At 48.8% G+C, this 18557-nt stretch overlaps 1 protein-coding gene across 3 annotated transcripts in view; it reads left to right on the plus strand.

The window, feature by feature from the left end:
- The first annotated feature begins 1106 nt into the window (after positions 1-1106).
- Positions 1107-18557, plus strand: part of DYNC2H1 (dynein cytoplasmic 2 heavy chain 1) — a 276780-nt gene continuing 259329 nt past the window's right edge. For all 3 annotated transcript variants that reach the window (XM_069969745.1, XM_069969746.1, XM_069969747.1), the window contains exons 1-4: positions 1107-1423; positions 14895-15065; positions 16562-16700; positions 16816-16934. In XM_069969745.1, the coding sequence (XP_069825846.1) occupies positions 1244-1423; positions 14895-15065; positions 16562-16700; positions 16816-16934 (609 nt within the window). In that variant the 5' untranslated portion in view covers positions 1107-1243. The remainder of the gene's footprint in view (positions 1424-14894; positions 15066-16561; positions 16701-16815; positions 16935-18557) is intronic.

Raw genomic sequence — 18557 nt, forward strand, 5'->3', positions numbered from 1 at the left:
TGTCTGGGGATAGAGGGGTTACAGCTATGGAGAGATTACCTCCACCGTCCTGTCCCCTGATGCAAGCCCCAGCCTGAAGTGGATCTGCTATGATTTGGTAGGTGAGGGAGACTTCCTGGTCGGAGTACAGGGCTGTAGACCCTGCTATGCAGACCATGCCCCTCCTCCACTCGCCCTGCCTCCTAGCACAGGGAGCTCTTAATCCAAAGAAATGCTCTTAAACCAAGTTACAATTTTGAAAAACTGTGAGCTCTTAAACCAAAACACTCTTAAACCAAGTTACTCTTAAACCAAGGTACCACTGTACTGTAAAGTCACTCATCTCTAATTACAACCATATGGCACTGAAGTCTTTGTGACCCAGACAATAAAACGATAAAAAGGACTGACACATTTATACCGCTATACCACCCTCACAAAGATGAGTAAAAGTTATATGAACCCCCCCAAACCCTCCTAACCTGTGTACGCACTATGGCCGTTGATCCATTTACTGCTATGCAATTAAGCAGAGCTAATAAGCAATGGCCGTTGTTGCGACCTCCTACAACGGCCATTGTTGTACAACCAAATACCGTGTGTTAACTGTCTTTTTCTCCCCCCTGATTCCATGCTTTACGCTAGCCCTATGTTATTTCATCAGTATACCTTGGATAGGTTTTTGCCACACCTCATCTGTTATGATCACTGTGTTTTGGTCAGCGACTATTGGGCACTTGTTGTATGTTTTCTTATTTGAAGAATTTAAAAAAACTCATAATAAAAAAAAAGTTATATCAACCCCTGTCAACGTGTCTAGAAAAAGCAAAAAACAATAGCGCTTATAATGCAACAATGAATAATTTAATTTAAGGCACAGAATTTTTTTTTCCAATTTTTATTTATTTTGAGGGGTCACACAGCCCCTTTGATCTTATGCACTTGGCTTCCTCTCTTCTTTCTGACTATAACAGTACAGGACTGGCAGCCATATTAGGTGACACTCAGCTTTCCTAGATACAGATAGACGTGATAGAATCGCAGTGATGTGAATGCGGGGCGTCCGCTACACTCCGGCCTCGTCCCACGCGCGCGCTCTGCGTGTCGGACCCGGCGTCTCCTCTGCGCACGCGCGCGTCTGTACGTCGCCGCCATGTTTGGAGAGGCAGTTGCGGCTGATCCCGCGTTGCTATGGTAGCGGCTCTTCAACAACCTCCTCCGGCCCCATAGAAGTGTCAGGACGCCTGATTGTGGAGCGGGGAAGATGCCGGCGGGAGAGGACCGGAGGAAGGACTTCATCCTCAGCACCGTGCACAACTACTTCGGGCTGCCGGCCGGGGAGCGGCTCAGTGACTGCGCGGAGCTAGACCGCTTTCTGGATGATGGCAACGAGTTCCTCCTGTCCGGGAGAAGAGCGGGGGCCCGGGTACTGCTGTCCAATAAGGTATAGTATATACAGGGTGCGGGGCCCGGGTACTGCTGTCCAATAAGGTATAGCATATACAGGGTGCGGGGCCCGGGTACTGCTGTCCAATAAGGTATAGGATATACAGGGTGCGGGGCCCGGGTACTGCTGTCCAATAAGGTATAGGATATACAGGGTGCGGGGCCCGGGTACTGCTGTCCAATAAGGTATAGTATAGTATATACAGGGTGCGGGGCCCGGGTACTGCTGTCCAATAAGGTATAGGATATACAGGGTGTGGGGCCCGGGTACTGCTGTCCAATAAGGTATAGTATAGTATATACAGGGTGCGGGGCCCGGGTACTGCTGTCCAATAAGGTATAGTATAGTATATACAGGGTGCGGGGCCCGGGTACTGCTGTCCAATAAGGTATAGTATAGTATATACAGGGTGCGGGGCCCGGGTACTGCTGTCCAATAAGGTATAGTATAGTATATACAGGGTGCGGGGCCCGGGTACTGCTGTCCAATAAGGTATAGGATATACAGGGTGCGGGGCCCGGGTACTGCTGTCCAATAAGGTATAGTATATACAGGGTGCGGGGCCCGGGTACTGCTGTCCAATAAGGTATAGTATAGTATATACAGGGTGCGGGGCCCGGGTTCTGCTGTCCAATAAGGTATAGTATAGTATATACAGGGTGCGGGGCCCGGGTACTGCTGTCCAATAAGGTATAGTATAGTATATACAGGGTGCGGGGCCCGGGTACTGCTGTCCAATAAGGTATAGTATAGTATATACAGGGTGCGGGGCCCGGGTACTGCTGTCCAATAAGGTATAGGATATACAGGGTGCGGGGCCCGGGTACTGCTGTCCAATAAGGTATAGTATATACAGGGTGCGGGGCCCGGGTACTGCTGTCCAATAAGGTATAGTATAGTATATACAGGGTGCGGGGCCCGGGTTCTGCTGTCCAATAAGGTATAGTATAGTATATACAGGGTGCGGGGCCCGGGTACTGCTGTCCAATAAGGTATAGTATAGTATATACAGGGTGCGGGGCCCGGGTACTGCTGTCCAATAAGGTATAGTATAGTATAGTATAGTATATACTAGGTTCGGGGCCCGGGTACTGCTGTCCAATAAGGTATAGGATATACAGGGTGCGGGGCCCGGGTACTGCTGTCCAATAAGGTATAGGATATACAGGGTGCGGGGCCCGGGTACTGCTGTCCAATAAGGTATAGTATAGTATATACAGGGTGCGGGGCCCAGGTTCTGCTGTCCAATAAGGTATAGGATATACAGGGTGCGGGGCCCGGGTACTGCTGTCCAATAAGGTATAGTATAGTATATACAGGGTGCGGGGCCCGGGTACTGCTGTCCAATAAAGTATAGGATATACAGGGTGCGGGGCCCGGGTACTGCTGTCCAATAAGGTATAGTATAGTATATACAGGGTGCGGGGCCCGGGTACTGCTGTCCAATAAGGTATAGTATAGTATATACAGGGTGCGGGGCCCGGGTACTGCTGTCCAATAAGGTATAGGATATACAGGGTGCTGGTCCGGGTACTGCTGTCCAATAAGGTATAGGATATACAGGGTGCGGGGCCCGGGTACTGCTGTCCAATAAGGTATAGTATAGTATATACAGGGTGCGGGGCCCGGGTACTGCTGTCCAATAAGGTATAGTATAGTTACGGGTGCTGGGCCCGGGTACTGCTGTCCAACAAGGTATAGGATATACAGGGTGCGGGGCCCGGGTACTGCTGTCCAACAAGGTATAGGATATAAAGGCTGCGGGGCCCGGGTACTGCTGTCCAATAAAGTATAGGATATACAGGGTGCGGGGCCCGGGTACTGCTGTCCAATAAGGTATAGTATAGTATATACAGGGTGCGGGGCCCGGGTACTGCTGTCCAATAAGGTATAGTATAGTTACGGGTGCTGGGCCCGGGTACTGCTGTCCAACAAGGTATAGGATATACAGGGTGCGGGGCCCGGGTACTGCTGTCCAACAAGGTATAGGATATAAAGGCTGCGGGGCCCGGGTACTGCTGTCCAACAAGGTATAGGATATACAGGCTGCGGGGCCCGGATACTGCTGTCCAATAAGGTATAATAGTGTATACAGGGTGCTGGGCCTGGGTACTGCTGTCCAACAAGGTATAGGATATAAAGGCTGCGGGGCCCGGGTACTGCTGTCCAATAAGGTATAGGATATAAAGGCTGCGGGGCCCGGGTACTGCTGTCCAATAAGATATAATACTATATACAGGGTGCGGGGCCTGGGTACTGCTGTCCAATAAGGTATAGGATATCAGGGTGCTGGGCCCGGGTACTGCGGTTCAACAAGGTATAGGATATACAGGGTGCGGGGCCCGGGTACTGCTGTCCAATAAGGTATAATAGTATATACAGTGTGCGGGGCTCAGGTACTTCTGTCCAATAAGTTATAGGATATACTGGGTACAGGGCCTGCGTACTGCTGTCCAATATTGTATAATAGTATATACAGGGTTCGGGGCCCAGGTTCTGCTGTCCAGTAAGGTATAATATTTTACACAGGGTGCAGGGCCCAGGTACTGCTGTCCAATAAGGTATAATAGTATATACAGGGTGTGGGGCCCAGGTACTGCTGCCCACTAGGGAGAGATGATTACTATCAGAGACACTACTGAGGGGGGCTGACTACTATATGAGACACTATTGAGCGGGGCTGACTACTATATGAGACACTATTGAGGGGGGCTGACTACTATATGAGACACTATTGAGGGGGGCTGACTACTATATGAGACACTATTATGGGATTTCCTACTGGGTAGTGGAAATAGTGGGGTAACTACTGTGTTGGGCCAGCTACTCTATGGGGCAGTATTTGGAGGGGGGGTTACTATTGAGGTACATAATACTGCATTTCGGGCAGTGTGGATGGGGAGCTTGTACATGGGTGGGTGGGCAGGAGGTGTTGTAAAAGTGCAAGGTGAACTATAGTTATGGAATGGGAAGTCGGATCTGTGAACAGTCTGGGGCCCATGCTAGAGTGAATATGCCACTGGCATCAATGTCACTGTCAGACGTACCGCCCAGGACACTGCATGCTTCCTGCCATAGGGAAGCTGCAGCCAAGCTATACCCCATAGGAAACCAGCACGTGCATAAGCGGCGGCACCTCCCTTACTGCTGTACGCACGCATCAATAAATATTATGGTTGGCCTGCGACTTTGTCCAAGTTTTTAACTTTGGCCCACTGTGAGTTTGACACCCCTGTTCCCTACCGTCCAGAGATCCTCAGGTGTCTCATCCTCTCCATTGTAAAACTGGTGACCCAGGAATTTAATGGGTTAAACTACCTGCAGCAGAGGGTTCTCCGCTCTGGGTAGTTACAGAGAGAGATCAGCGGTCATACTGACAGCTGATCCCCCGCAATGCCATAAAAAGAGGTATGTATCGAAACAAATGCTGTTAGTGACTGCTGTGAAGGGGCATACTGGTGGTCACTAAAGGGTTAAACTATAAATATTGCAAAATTATGTTTTGTTTTTGAAGTGACACACCACCCGAGTTATGTTAGTTTTTTTTGCCGAATTTTGGTACACCAAGCTGAAAATGTGATGGCCGCCATCTAGAGATTAACTGTTTCTCTTTAAAACCCTTTAAATCACACACTTAGACGTCGTATCATTTTTTAATTTATTCTTATTAACATGTTAATTGTAATGTGATAAAGCGCGTCTCTTATATTAGTTTCCCCATACCTTGCGCCACACCAGATAACCCGCAGGAATTGTATAAAGCGTCTGGCGATGTGACAGGCCGGTGACTAGTGGGGTGGTCGTGTCTGTAGATCGGTTTCTGTCACAGTGTCCTGTCGGGGTGGTAGGTCATAGGTTACAGACATGGGGTCATATTTGATTTCTCTTTCTTGATGTTCTTCAGAGATTCGAGCCTTACAATCATGGTGGTCAGGAGGCATTAGCCGGACATGCACCACCTTATTGAATGACAGCTGTTTGCGAGGCATGAATTTTTTTTTTTTTTTTTTTTAAATTTAAAGTTTTTTATTTTATTTTCAATAAGAACAACAAACAAAGGACGTTGAGTCCCACTTAAGACATAAGGCACAAAGAAACACAGTAACCAGGCAATATACAGGCAGTACAAAGCAAAGCATGTGGGCAAACAAGTATGATTGATACCTGGCAGGGCCATAAAATCTGGCTACAGAGTGACAATTGCATGAATTTAGCAATAAATGTTGAGACTTAGTGACATAAAAGACACGGACAAGAAGACACAAACACTAGGGGGGGGGGGGGGGGAAGGGGGTGGTGTTAGTTGAACGGCTGGTGTCTATAATGACGTTCATTATGTCAAGCCTTTCGGTCGTGCCTACCAATAGGGCGGTGAAAATGGACCACGCGAGGGGGAGGACAACTCCCATGGTGAAAAGGGCAGAATTGTTCAGACAGCCGCGGTTCTATAAGAATCGGTAGAACGAAAGAGCAACCACGGGCTCCAAGTGGCTGTGTATTTCTTTACAGCTGACGGGGTGACCGCAATAAGATTCTCCATATCATGTATTTGGGCAATTTCAGCGAACCAATCATCTAATGTAGGGGGCTCCGGGGATCTCCACCGTCGGGGTAGCACTGTTTTCGCTGCCTGCAGGAGATGTCTAGCTAAAGACTTCTTGAAACGGGATTGGGCAGTGGGAAACATATATAACAGTACAGCTTCCGGAGTGTTGGGGATGAGGACCCTGTGACAGTGTGTATGGTACGTAGGATAGTCGACCAGTATCCCCGTAGCCGCGGGCATGTATACCATATGTGCGACATGGTCCCCCCGGCCCCTTCACATCGCCAACACACATCAGGTACCGTGGGATACCACTTATGGAGAAGAGAGGGGACACGATACCATCGGGAGATTATTTTGTAACTAGTTTCTTGTGATTTGCACGCCAGTACTGCCTTGTGGGATAGGAAAAAGGCCTTGGACCATTGCTGTGGCGTGAAGCTTTTTCCCAACTCTGTCTCCCAGGCCGAGCAGAAAGACGGTAAGTGCCGAGAACTGGAGGATAATAACTGCTGGTATACCACGGAGATGATGTGTGGAGGGCAGGAAGGGGACATATATAATTGTTCGAAATCTGTCAGCTCCTGGTGCAAAGTGTGGGTACGTTTAGTAGTGGAGTAAAAATGTTGCAATTGAGCATATTCAAACGAGTGCTTTACTGTAGGTGGGGTCGTGTCCAGGATTACTGATAGGGCTAATAAGGCGCCTTGTTTAAGTACCTGGTGAAAATGGAGGACCTTGTCGGCTGGGAGCCCTAAGAAGGATGAGGAAAGTCCCGGTGCAAACTGTGGGTTGTGTGTTATAGGGGTCAACGGTCCGAGTCTCCGGAGCAGGGGGTGGGATTTGCCCGCCAAATGTAGAGAGGCCAACGTATGTCGAGTAACGTAGGATAAGGCAGTGTCATCTCGCAGGGAAGGTGACCAAGTCCAAGGGAGGGTGGAGAGAGGTCTGGGGCACTGTGCCTGCGCTAGTTGAACCCATAATTTAGAATTGGAATGATGGACCATGTCCAGTATACGAGCATGTACACAGGCCAGGTAATATAAGCGGCAATCCGGCAGACCAACCCCACCCGCATCCTTAGAGCGAGATAAGGTCTCTCGCCTAATCCTGGGCCGTCCTCCGGACCACACGAAAGAGGTGAAGCAACGTTGAACTCGTTTCCAGAAGGAAATGGGGATGTGGATGGGGATGGTCTGCAGCAAGTACAGAAGCCGAGGCATTAGAGTCATTTTCAAGATATTGATTCTCCCGAACCAAGAAAACTCTTTCTTGTTCCAGGTGTCAAGATCCTTGGTAAAGCGGGTTAGCAAAGGGAGGAAATTTGCCTCAAACAGTTGAGAGAGAGTGGGGGGAATGCGGATACCCAGGCATGTGATGCCAGATTTAGGCCACGCAAATGGGAAGTTGGATTGAATGGTACCCACCAATGCGGGGTCCAGGGACACGTTCAGGGCTTCTGATTTGGAGAGATTGATTTTAAAATTGGACCAGGTTCCAAACTGTTCCAACCGAGCCATCAGGGCGGGGAGGGCTACATGCGGATTAGTAATATAGACAAGAAGGTCATCCGCAAAGGCTGAGCATTTATACTCCCGGTTCCCGATGCAGATACCCGTGATATCTGGGTCGGAACTGATCAAGGTTAGTAAATTCTCCATGATTAAGGCGTACAGGAGGGGGGATAAAGGACATCCTTGCCTGGTGCCATTAAAAATGGAGAAGGGGGCTGAAAACATCCCATTCACCTTCAATTGAGCCGAGGGGTTCTGGTATAAGGCCAATATTTTAGTAAGGAAGGAGGGGCCGATTCCAATCTGTTGCAGGGTTTGTGTCAGGGAGGGCCACGAAATCCTATCGAAAGCCTTTTCGGCATCTAGGGAAAGGATCATTAGAGGAATGTGGCGCGTTCGCGCATAGTGGATAATATCCAGAGTTTTAAGGGTGTTGTCGCGGGCCTCCCGCCCTGGCACAAAGCCCACTTGGTCAGGGTGGATGAGGGAGGGTAAGTGGGCATTCAATCTGTTGGCTAGTAGCTTGGAATAAATTTTTAAGTCCACGTTCAGCAGGGAAATTGGGCGATAGCTGCCACAGAGCTGGGGGTCTTTGCCCGGTTTTGGGATAAGAGTGATGTGTGCGGTGGTGGCATGGGGCGGGAAGGGGACAGAATCCGAGATAGAATTAAAGGCCAGGAGCAGTATAGGGGAGAGGAATTCCGAGAGGGCTTTATAGAACTGAGCAGTCAGGCCATCCGGTCCTGGGCTCTTCCCTCCGGGTAATTGTGAAATCACATAGGCGAGTTCATGCGCAGTAAACGGTTCCTCCAAGTTTCCAATGGTCTCGGCGGGGAGACGCGTTGCGAGGGGTGGAGGAGAGAAGGGCCCAGGAGTCGTGACCCGAGTGGTCGGAAGGTGATACAGGGAGGAATAATATGCATGGAAGGTGGATGCTATTTCCGCGCTATGATGTGTGAGGTGGTGTGCGGAATTCCTGATGCATCCGATGTGCATTTGTGCCATCCGATTCTTCAAGGCTCTGGCCAACATGCGTCCACACTTATTGCCGTACTCATAAAATTTGCTACGGCAAGTTTGGAGAAGTCGCCCCCAGGACGCCTCAAGGAGGCGTCTAACTTCCGAGCGGGCAACCTGCAAGTCCCGCAATATGGGTAGGGACAGGGCACGCTTATGGGCCAGTTCCAGGGAAGAAACCTTGGCAAGTGCTTTTTGCAGGGAGATGGCCTTCGCTTTTTTAAGCCTGGAGCCGTGCTTTATAAGCACTCCCCGGAGCACACATTTAAGCGCCTCCCATTGAATAATGGGGGAGGTTGTGTCTGCAGCATGGTCCGTGCGAAAATGCACTATAGTTTGCTTCAGGTCAGCTAAACATACTGTATCCAGAAGCAAAGACTCATTTAAACGCCAGGACCCCGCAGTCTTCGATAGGAACGGTAGGGTAAGGGAGCAGAAGACAGGGGCGTGATCCGACCATAGTATGTTGCCTATGGAGGCAGTCGCCAACCACGGCAATGCACTATGTTGGATGAGGATATGGTCGATACGGCTGTATGTCCCATGTGGATTAGAAAAAAAGGTGTAGTCTCGGTCCGCAGCATGCATCAAGCGCCAGGCATCATAAAGTTGTAGTTGGAGCAGGGCTTTCTTAACTTTTTTAATCGCTGGGTACGAGAAACTAGAGCGGCCTGTGGAATTGTCCAAGGATGGGTCTAACGTGAGATTCAGGTCTCCGCAAAAAAGTACGGTCCCCCTAACCAAGGGGAGGGATAGATCAATTAGATTCAGGAGGAAAGCAATTTGGTCTTGGTTCGGGGCATAAGTGTTAATTATGGTAAAGATATGGCCACTAATGGATAGGGTAAGTATTAGATATCGCGCCGCTGGGTCCGTCGTGCAGGATAATATTTGACATGGCAGGGACTTGTGTATAGCTATGGCCACACCCTTGGTTCTAGAGTCAGGGTTATTGGCGAAGAACCATTGTGTATAATGTCTATCGCGGATCGTGGGTGCATGGCCTGTTTTGAAGTGTGTCTCCTGTAAGCAGAGTATATGTACCTTCCGGCGGTGGAAATGGTGGAGAACCTGTGATCTTTTCTGGGGCGTGTTCAATCCCCTCGCGTTGTAGGTTGCTACATGTAAATCCGCCATTCAGGAAAGATGCAGGTAGGCACAGCCGAAGATCTCCTGGGAATGTCCGGGACTGGGACGTGAAATGAGACAGAGAAAATTAGGGAGGGGGAGACACAGACAAACAGGGGTGCACACAAAGACAACAACAGCAGTAAAGGCAAAACTGCAGCGTATACTCTAAGAACCTCAAACTGAGTACTACCAGACCCGGAACTATCCAGGCTGGGTTTCCTACCTATTGGGGGGAAGAGACAGCTAAGCATGTAAAGACATAGACCTAAGGCTCCCTCCTAGACCCAGATGATGAAATGCAAACAAATTACAGGCATAACTCGGCTGAAAATCATAGAAACTGATTAAACAATAACGGGGGTAGCTACAGGGCTAGAGACGAGATGCTGTCCATGGCCCAGGGAAGGCGGGCTCGAGAGTCAGCGTGGGCTGGGGAGTGCGCGGGAGAAGCCGGGGCAGGTCGAGGGCCATCTCGCCTGGCGGATCGGGGCCCCACGGGCGTCGAGTTGGGAGATCGGGGCGAGAAAGGCCTTTTGGTGCTCCTAGAGGAGGTCAGTAGTGAAGGCCACTCAGGTATAGAGATGTTTGTGATGTTTAAATCTCTTAGAAATCCCGGGATGTCTTCTGGTGCGCGCAGGGTGAGGGACCGACCATTCAAGCGTACAATGAGGGCGAAGGGGAATCCCCAGCGGAAGGGAATATTACGGTCACGTAGGATGTCCAACACCGGGCGGAGAGCGGCCCTTTGGGCCAAGGTGTGTCGGGAGAGGTCCTGTAGGATAAGCAGTTGCACACCTCTGTAGGAAACATTGCGTCGGCGTCGGGCTCTCAGGAGGATCTCTTCTTTAGTAGAGTAAAAGTGGATGCGGCATATGACGTCCCTAGGTCTTTGACTGTCTCGGCTAGGGGGCCGTAGTGCCCTATGCGCCCTGTCTATCTCGATGTGCGTATTAGGTGGTTGTTCCAGGAGGTCATTAAAGATGGTAGACAGCACTGCAAATAAATCAGAGGAAGGCACAGATTCTGGGAGGCCGCGTATCCTGAGATTATTGCGCCTATTGCGGTTCTCAATATCGTCCATGTGTTGTTGCAGGACAAACAGCTGATCAGAGTGTACTTGCACATCGTGTTGAAGGGCTAGCAGAGTCGTGGAGGTAGTCTCCTGCGCAGTTTCCAATACATCTACTTTAGATGAGACCGTTGTAAGTTCAGCACGAAATTGCGCAAATTCATGTTTACATTCATCTAGCAGTTGCTTGGCCAGAGTGGAAATGTCGGTTTTAGTAGGAAGGGACTGGGTAAGAGCCCTGAGATCCGCCAGGGATACCGGCCTATTGTCATCCAATACTGAGGGGCGGCTGGCAGTCAGTGGAAATGGCAAGTCTGGGGCCCCAGAGGTCGCAGATGGGGAGCAAACCCTGAAAATAGGGGGGGTGCCCTCTAGGGAGGAAGGAATGTCCGGTAGCCTCCTAGGTGATAACATTCGCCCGTGAGGTGAGACAGCAGTGGCCGGTGCATGGATAAGGGCCACCGTGTGGGTTACAGCTGCCGTGGTATGGGGAGGCGAGCTGCCCCAGGAGGATCCTGTGGACCAGTGGGATGAGGAGGCCGGAGAAAGCCCCCCTTGCACAGGTTGGGGTAAGAGCAGGGGGTCCCCCATCTGGACTTGGGCAGGTGTTGGGGGTGCAAACCATGGGTTATGCACCGCACCGCCGTCCCATGGTGCTGTCAGGGGGTTGAGGCCTGGTGTGGCCGTAGGCGGCAAGGCCGCAGTAGTAGTAGTAGGCCCGATGGGGGGGTCGGCCTGGGAGCGGCGCTGCGGTAGTGCCACAGATAGGGGGGCACAGTGCGGGGCCTCTGATGCGGGAGGGGGTACCTGCCGGGCACTCTGGTCAGTGTCCTCCTGCTGCCGCCGCTCCTCCGGCTCGTTCCGGGTCCGCTGCACGCCGCTCGGCTCAGAATCAAGATGGCCGACGGAGGTCCCGCCGGGCCGCGTGTGCAGCTGCAAGGAGGCCGCGGCAGTCGTCTCCGGAAGCCGCAGGGATGCGTCGGTGCCAGCGGAGGACCTCGGTAGGTGGCGGGGCTCCAGTGCGGCCACAGATGACCTTGTGCGGGCTGCTGTGGGGTGGTCGGGCGCCTCGTCCGCATGGTGGCGGCCATCTTCTGCGTCCTGCAGCTCTGTGCCTGATTTGGGTGCCGGTGTCTCCGGGCGGGCAAAATATGCCCCGATATCCCCCTGAGGGGGTGTAGAGCGGGTTAAGGAGTGTCCCCTGTTCTTTTTAGCGGTCTTCCCCATGGTGAAGAGGGCCGATGCCAGCAGATTGTAGTCTGGGTTTGGAGGAGCTCAGGCTGAAGCGTCCTCACACGGCCATAGTTGGTCACGCCCCCCGAAATTTTTTTTTTTTTTTTTTAGCGCCTATGACAGGGGGTGCCTTGAGCACGGACCTGTTGGTGGTCTTTGTTTCTACAGGAACCTTCAGACTCTCAGCCTTTTGTTCTTCTTCGGCTGTTTTGATTTCAGGCATCAGTATTGGTTGGGGCACATTGCCTGATCTCACAGGGTCTTGTGCAGTTGCTGTGATTTCAGGCAGCGGTATTGGTTGGGGCACATTGCCTGATCTCACAGGGTCTTGCGCAGTTGCTGTGATTCCAGGCAGCGGTATTGGTTGGGGCACATTGCCTGCTCTCACAAGGTCCTGCGCAGTTGCTGTGATTCCAGGCAGCGGTATTGGTTGGGGCACATTGCCTGCTCTCACAAGGTCCTGCGCAGTTGCTGTGATTTCAGGCAGCGGTATTGGTTGGGGCACATCGGCTGCTCTCACAGGGTCTTGCGCAGTTGCTGTGATTTCAGGCAGCGGTATTGGTTGGGGCACATCGGCTGCTTTCACAGGGTCTTGCGCAGTTGCTGTGATTTCAGGCAGCGGTATTGGTTGGGGCACATCGGCTGCTTTCACAGGGTCTTGCGCAGTTGCTGTGATTCCAGGCAGCGGTATTGTTTGGGGCACATCACCTGCTCTCACAGGGTCCTGCGCAGTTGCTGTGATTCCAGGCAGCGGTATTGGTTGGGGCACATTGGCTGCTCTCACAGGGTCTTGCGCAGTTGCTGTGATTTCAGGCAGCGGTATTGGATGGGGCACATCGGCTGCTCTCACAGGGTCTTGCACAGTTGCTTCAAGGGTTAAAAGAGGATCTAATAATTTACGTAGAATGTATCGCAAAGAGAAGCAAAGGCATCTAAAATAAAATATACAACTTAACTTAAAGGCCTATTATACGGGTCGTTAAGAGGAGCAAATGAGCGCTCTCATCGCTCGTTTGCTCCTCGTCCTCGTGAGTGCGGGAGGGGCGGCGGGGAGCTGCGGGGGGGCTGCCCGGGGGATCGCTGATCGTCCGGGCAGCCCATAGGATATAGCAGCGTCTGCTGCCGATGCTCCTATTCAACGGAACGACGGCAGCAGATCGCTGCTATATCAGTCGCTTGTTTTTCAACATGTTGAAAAACAAGCGACTGCAACGATCAGCCGACATGAACGATGTCAGCTGATCGTTGCACTCTATTCCATGGGACGATTATCGTCCGTAGCGGCTGATATCGTCCGAATACAGACGATAATCGTTCCGTGGAATAGGGGCTTTACTCCAATGCAGCGCTCCCGTGTCCGTCTGTGACCAGGTGGGACATATGGGTCATCAATAGGGTCTGCTAAAAAAATCCTGCAAGAAGGAAAAATCTGTCATAAGGGGCTGTGGACACCTGAGATCAGGCAATGTGAATGCTGTATATGGTGTAGGCTGCTGTGTACATGAGAAGATGCTCAGGGGTGGAAATGGGAGCCGGGTCCCCCACCCCTCATCGGCATACTACCCTGTATTTAAAGGGGTTATACTGGCTTATAAAAACGTGTCTGTTTTCTGCCAGAGACAGCACCGCTCCTGTCCTCAGTTTGAATGTGGTTTTTGTATCTCAGGTCCACTAAAATGAAGGTAGTTGAGTTGTAATACCTCACACAACCTGAGGACGGGGGGGGGGGGGGGGGGGGGGGGGGGGTGCTGTTTTGGGGGTAAAGTGTGGGGTAATTAAAGTGTTGGGGCAAATTTTCTATGGGGCAGTATTAGGGAGTACTGTTGTGGGACATGATACCTCATGGGCTACAGAAGGGGACATTTTTTACATTTTGGGCAGTTTGTATATAGGAGGGTAGGAGGTGTTTTAAAAATGCAGCGCCTAAGATGAACTATAGATATGACATGCGGGCAAGTTCTTCCTCCCATAGAGTGATCCAGACACTTCAATAAATATTAAGGTTCGCCTGCAACTTTGTCTAAGTTTTTAATTTTGGCCCCCAGTGTATTTGAGTTTGACACCTCTTCCATACCATCCAGGGATCCTCAGGTTCCAGCATTTCATTCTCCTCCTCTTTATTGTAAAACTGGTGACCAGGTACTGCTGTATGATTAGATGTAGGATATACAGGGTGCAGGGCCTGGGTACTGCTGTATAATAAGGTATAGTATATACAGGATGCAGGGCACGGGTACTGCTGTATAATTAGGTGTAGGATATACAGGGTGCAGGGCCTGGGTACTGCTGTATAATAAGGTATAGTATATACAGGGTGCAGGGCCTGGGTACTGCTGTATAATAAGGTATAGCATATACAGGGTGCAGGGCCTGGGTACTGCTGTACAATAAGGTATAGCATATACAGGGTGCAGGGCACGGGTACTGCTGTATAATTAGGTGTAGGATATACAGGGTGCAGGGCCTGGGTACTGCTGTATAATAAGGTATAGTATATACAGGGTGCAGGGCACGGGTACTGCTGTATAATTAGGTGTAGGATATACAGGGTGCAGGGCCTGGGTACTGCTGTATAATAAGGTATAGTATATACAGGGTGCAGGGCCTGGGTACTGCTGTATAATAAGGTATAGCATATACAGGGTGCAGGGCCTGGGTACTGCTGTATAATAAGGTATAGCATATACAGGGTGCAGGGCCTGGGTACTGCTGTACAATAAGGTATAGCATATACAGGGTGCAGGGCCTGGTACTGCTGTATAAGGTATAGGGTATACTGGGTGTAGGGCCCCCGGAACTGCTCTCCTATAAGGTACTGCAGGGTTCGGAGGCCCCGATGCTGCTGTATAATAAAGTATAGGGGCCAGGGTACTACTCTTTTGTAAGGTATAGGACTCTACCCTGTCAGAAGGCTTTTGGCATCCTTTGACATTGTGATTTTGATTTCTGTCCTTGTAGGTTGAACCTGGAGATACTAAGGAGAAGGTTCTTGTGTTCTTTAAAATCCGCCCAGAAGTCATCACTGAGGAAAACCTCCATGAGAACGTCCTGGTCTCCTCCATGTTAGACTCTCCTATCAATACTCTGTACCAGGCGGTCAGGCAGATATTTGCTCCATTGTTACTGAAGGTAAGGAAGAAATCTAATGATGCTGAATTACTACTGACAGAGTAGAAACTAGAAACCCAAAATGAAATGCTCACCTACATGGCCTCTACTATACGGGTCCTTTAACTATATTCTGATGGACCATTCCTGCAATCTGGACGCTCATACACTGCAGTCATTATGACCTGACTATGATCTGTATACAGAATAGCAGGCACAGAGATAATATAGTCCTTCAGCTGACCGCAAGGGTGCTTCACCTAAAGTCACTATTTACCAGCCTTGCTGCCTCCTGCCCAGACCGGCTTGATTGACAGGGAGAATTATCTGTGTTCAATGGAAAATATTTTACAGTTCACATGTTGTAATGAGTATAGCTATAAAAAGTGACGTCCTTATTTTGGACAATAACTATGTTTTACACAGCGCAAAAAATTACACCTCAAATAAAACCATAAACTAAACAACAAAAGCTTTATAAGGGTGGTAATAGAGCAATTTGAGGAACATTTTTTTTTTTAAAGGTTTTATTTTTTTTTAAAAGCCATTAAATGAAATAAAAGTTATATAAGTTGCCTATCATTATAATTGTACTGACTTGAGAAACATACGCAGCATGTCATTTTTATTATAGGACGAAAGCCGTAAATATGAAACCTTTTGAAATAAAAAAAGTGACAAATTTCAAAGCAGAAATAATTTTTCCCCCCAGTTTTGCAATTTTTTTATGGAAAAATTAAGTCTCTCATTGCAAAGTACAATTGGTGTCACAAATAATAAGGGCTCATGTGGGTCTGTAGGTGAAAAAATGCAAGTGCTATGGTTTTTTAAATACGAGGAGGAATAAACAAAAGCGCAAAATGAAAATTGGCCCAGTCTTTAAAGGGTTAAATTTGCTAAAAAATGTTTATATATATATATATATATATATATATATATATATATATATATATATATCAATCCCCCCCCCCAAATACAGGTGTATTTTTTTTTGACCCTCAAAATGTTCTGTGTGAACATTGCCTTATAGCCTTAGTGTGCTCTGGCTGAATTATTCTTCACTTTCTAATGTTGAAGCCCTATACACGTCCTGATGTTCTGTGTACATGAGCTCACAGATAGGCGCTAGTTCACAGCTCATGCGCTGGGGTGGGATGGGGGTTTGTGCAGTTCTTTGTGCACTTTTGTCCCATTGCCCTCATGTATGTTTTTTTGGATCCATTTTTGGAGTGTTTCATTTAAGCGTACAGATAATGTAAGAAAAAAACAAATCAGTTTTGTTCTGTCTTTTTCATAATGTAAGTCAATGCAAAACCTATCGAAACAGATGGCATACAGCTGCAGCCATTTGTTTTCATAAAACATTAAAGGGATAGCAAAATCGTGATGTGAACCAGGCCTATGAATGTCTTTTATTTATGGCTATCACAAGACAACCTTTGGCTAGCAATTCTGCAAGAATTCCGAAATAATGGATAATGTAATGTTACCAATGACTTGCTTTCTGTTCTATTAAGGATGAGAAATGGAGCAAGGAGTTTGACCCTAAACTACAAACATTGCTTAGTGACCTGGAGGCTGGTCTGGGCAGTGTGCTGCGGAGGACTGCGGCCAGCAGGGGGGGCTCTAAGACTGGAGCAGAGGATGACTTGCAAGGTGTGTATTTGTATAGACTATTGTGCAATTATTAAAAAGTGATTGGGAATGCGATTGTTTTTTTTTTCCCTTTTAAAATCGGATACATAAAGAATACAAATATTTTATATTGCAGGAATCTTAACTCCTTCTGATGAATTCCAGTTCTGGGCTGAAGTTGCCGACAGCCGGAGTAAGCAAGGAGTCAGAGAGAGAGCGGCTCATTTCTCGAGTTTGTTTCAAGCTATTGAAAAAGTGAGCATACTTACTTCTTTATAACACCGGATGCATGAAATCACATGGAGAGCCAATAATACATCAGTCATGCATCAGAAGAAAAAGACCACGCACAGGCATAGGGGGAGATTTATGAAAGGGTGTAAATATACACCTGGTGTGAACTGCTCACAGCAACCACTCACAGCTCAGCTTTTATCTCTGGTAAAATATAAGAGGAGCTGTGATTGGTTGCTGTGGGCAGTTTTCATAAATCTCCCCCCCCCCCCCCCATAGAGACCAAACATGTTACCAGTGTCTGTATAATGATTATATAAGTTATTACCTATTTTCAATTTTTTAGTTCTTCTCCAGTTGCCTCTGAGAGTTGAAAAGCAATAACAAGAAATCATTATACTTCATATACATAAATAAATAAAAACCATACATAAAGTGTTTTGACAGGATTGATGTCTGTTTCACATGAGTTTAAGTCCCATCACAATGAATAGGATCCATCATGATCAGTTATCTTAGAGAATTGCTTATAGTGCAGGAATGTGCACAGTAGTTTCTGTAGTATCTGTGCATTGGGAGACAGACTGAGGGTTTCTTTACGTGAGAATTCTCGGCCGCATACAAGCACTGATCTGTGAGGACCTTGACATGGCACAAGAAATCGAGCAGATGGGCTGCATGAAGAATCCTTGTATTGTTCGTGCAACCCTGAAAACTGCACAGGCAGCACAGATATGTATACATCTGTATACTATTCAGGATACTAGGGAGAAGCAGTGTGTGTATTGCAGCTGGATGACCTCTATTACACTGACATACAGGATTAGGGGAGAGCTGGGTGACCTCCATTATACACTGACATACAGGATACTGGGAAAGCTGGGTGACCTCCATCACACTGACATACAGGATTAGGGGAGAGCTGGGTGACCACCATTATACTGACATACAGGATTAGGGGAGAGCTGGGTGACCTCCATTATACACTGACATACAGGATTAGGGGAGAGCTGGGTGACCACCATTATACTGACATACAGGATGCTGGGAAAGCTGGGTGACCTCCATTACACTGACATACAGGATTAGGGGAGAGCTGGGTGACCACCATTATACTGACATACAGGATGCTTGGAAAGCTGGGTGACCTCCATTACACTGACATACAGGATGCTGGGAGAGCTGGATGACCTCTATTACACTGACATACAGGATTAGGGGAGAGCTGGGTGACCTCCATTATACTGACATACAGGATGCTGGGAAAGCTGGGTGACTTCCATTATACACTGACATACAGGATACTGGGAAAGCTGGGTGACCTCCATCACACTGACATACAGGATTAGGGGAGAGCTGGGTGACCACCATTATACTGACATACAGGATGCTTGGAAAGCTGGGTGACCTCCATTACACTGACATACAGGATGCTGGGAGAGCTGGATGACCTCTATTACACTGACATACAGAATTAGGGGAGAGCTGGGTGACCTCCATTATACACTGACATACAGGATTAGGGGAGCGCTAGGTGACCTCCATTATACTGACATACAGGATGCTGGGAAAGCTGTGTGACCTCCATTATACACTGACATACAGGATACTGGGAAAGCTGGGTGACCTCCATCACACTGACAT

This window comes from Dendropsophus ebraccatus, chromosome 5, assembly GCF_027789765.1.
Source record: "Dendropsophus ebraccatus isolate aDenEbr1 chromosome 5, aDenEbr1.pat, whole genome shotgun sequence".
NCBI lineage: Eukaryota > Metazoa > Chordata > Amphibia > Anura > Hylidae > Dendropsophus > Dendropsophus ebraccatus.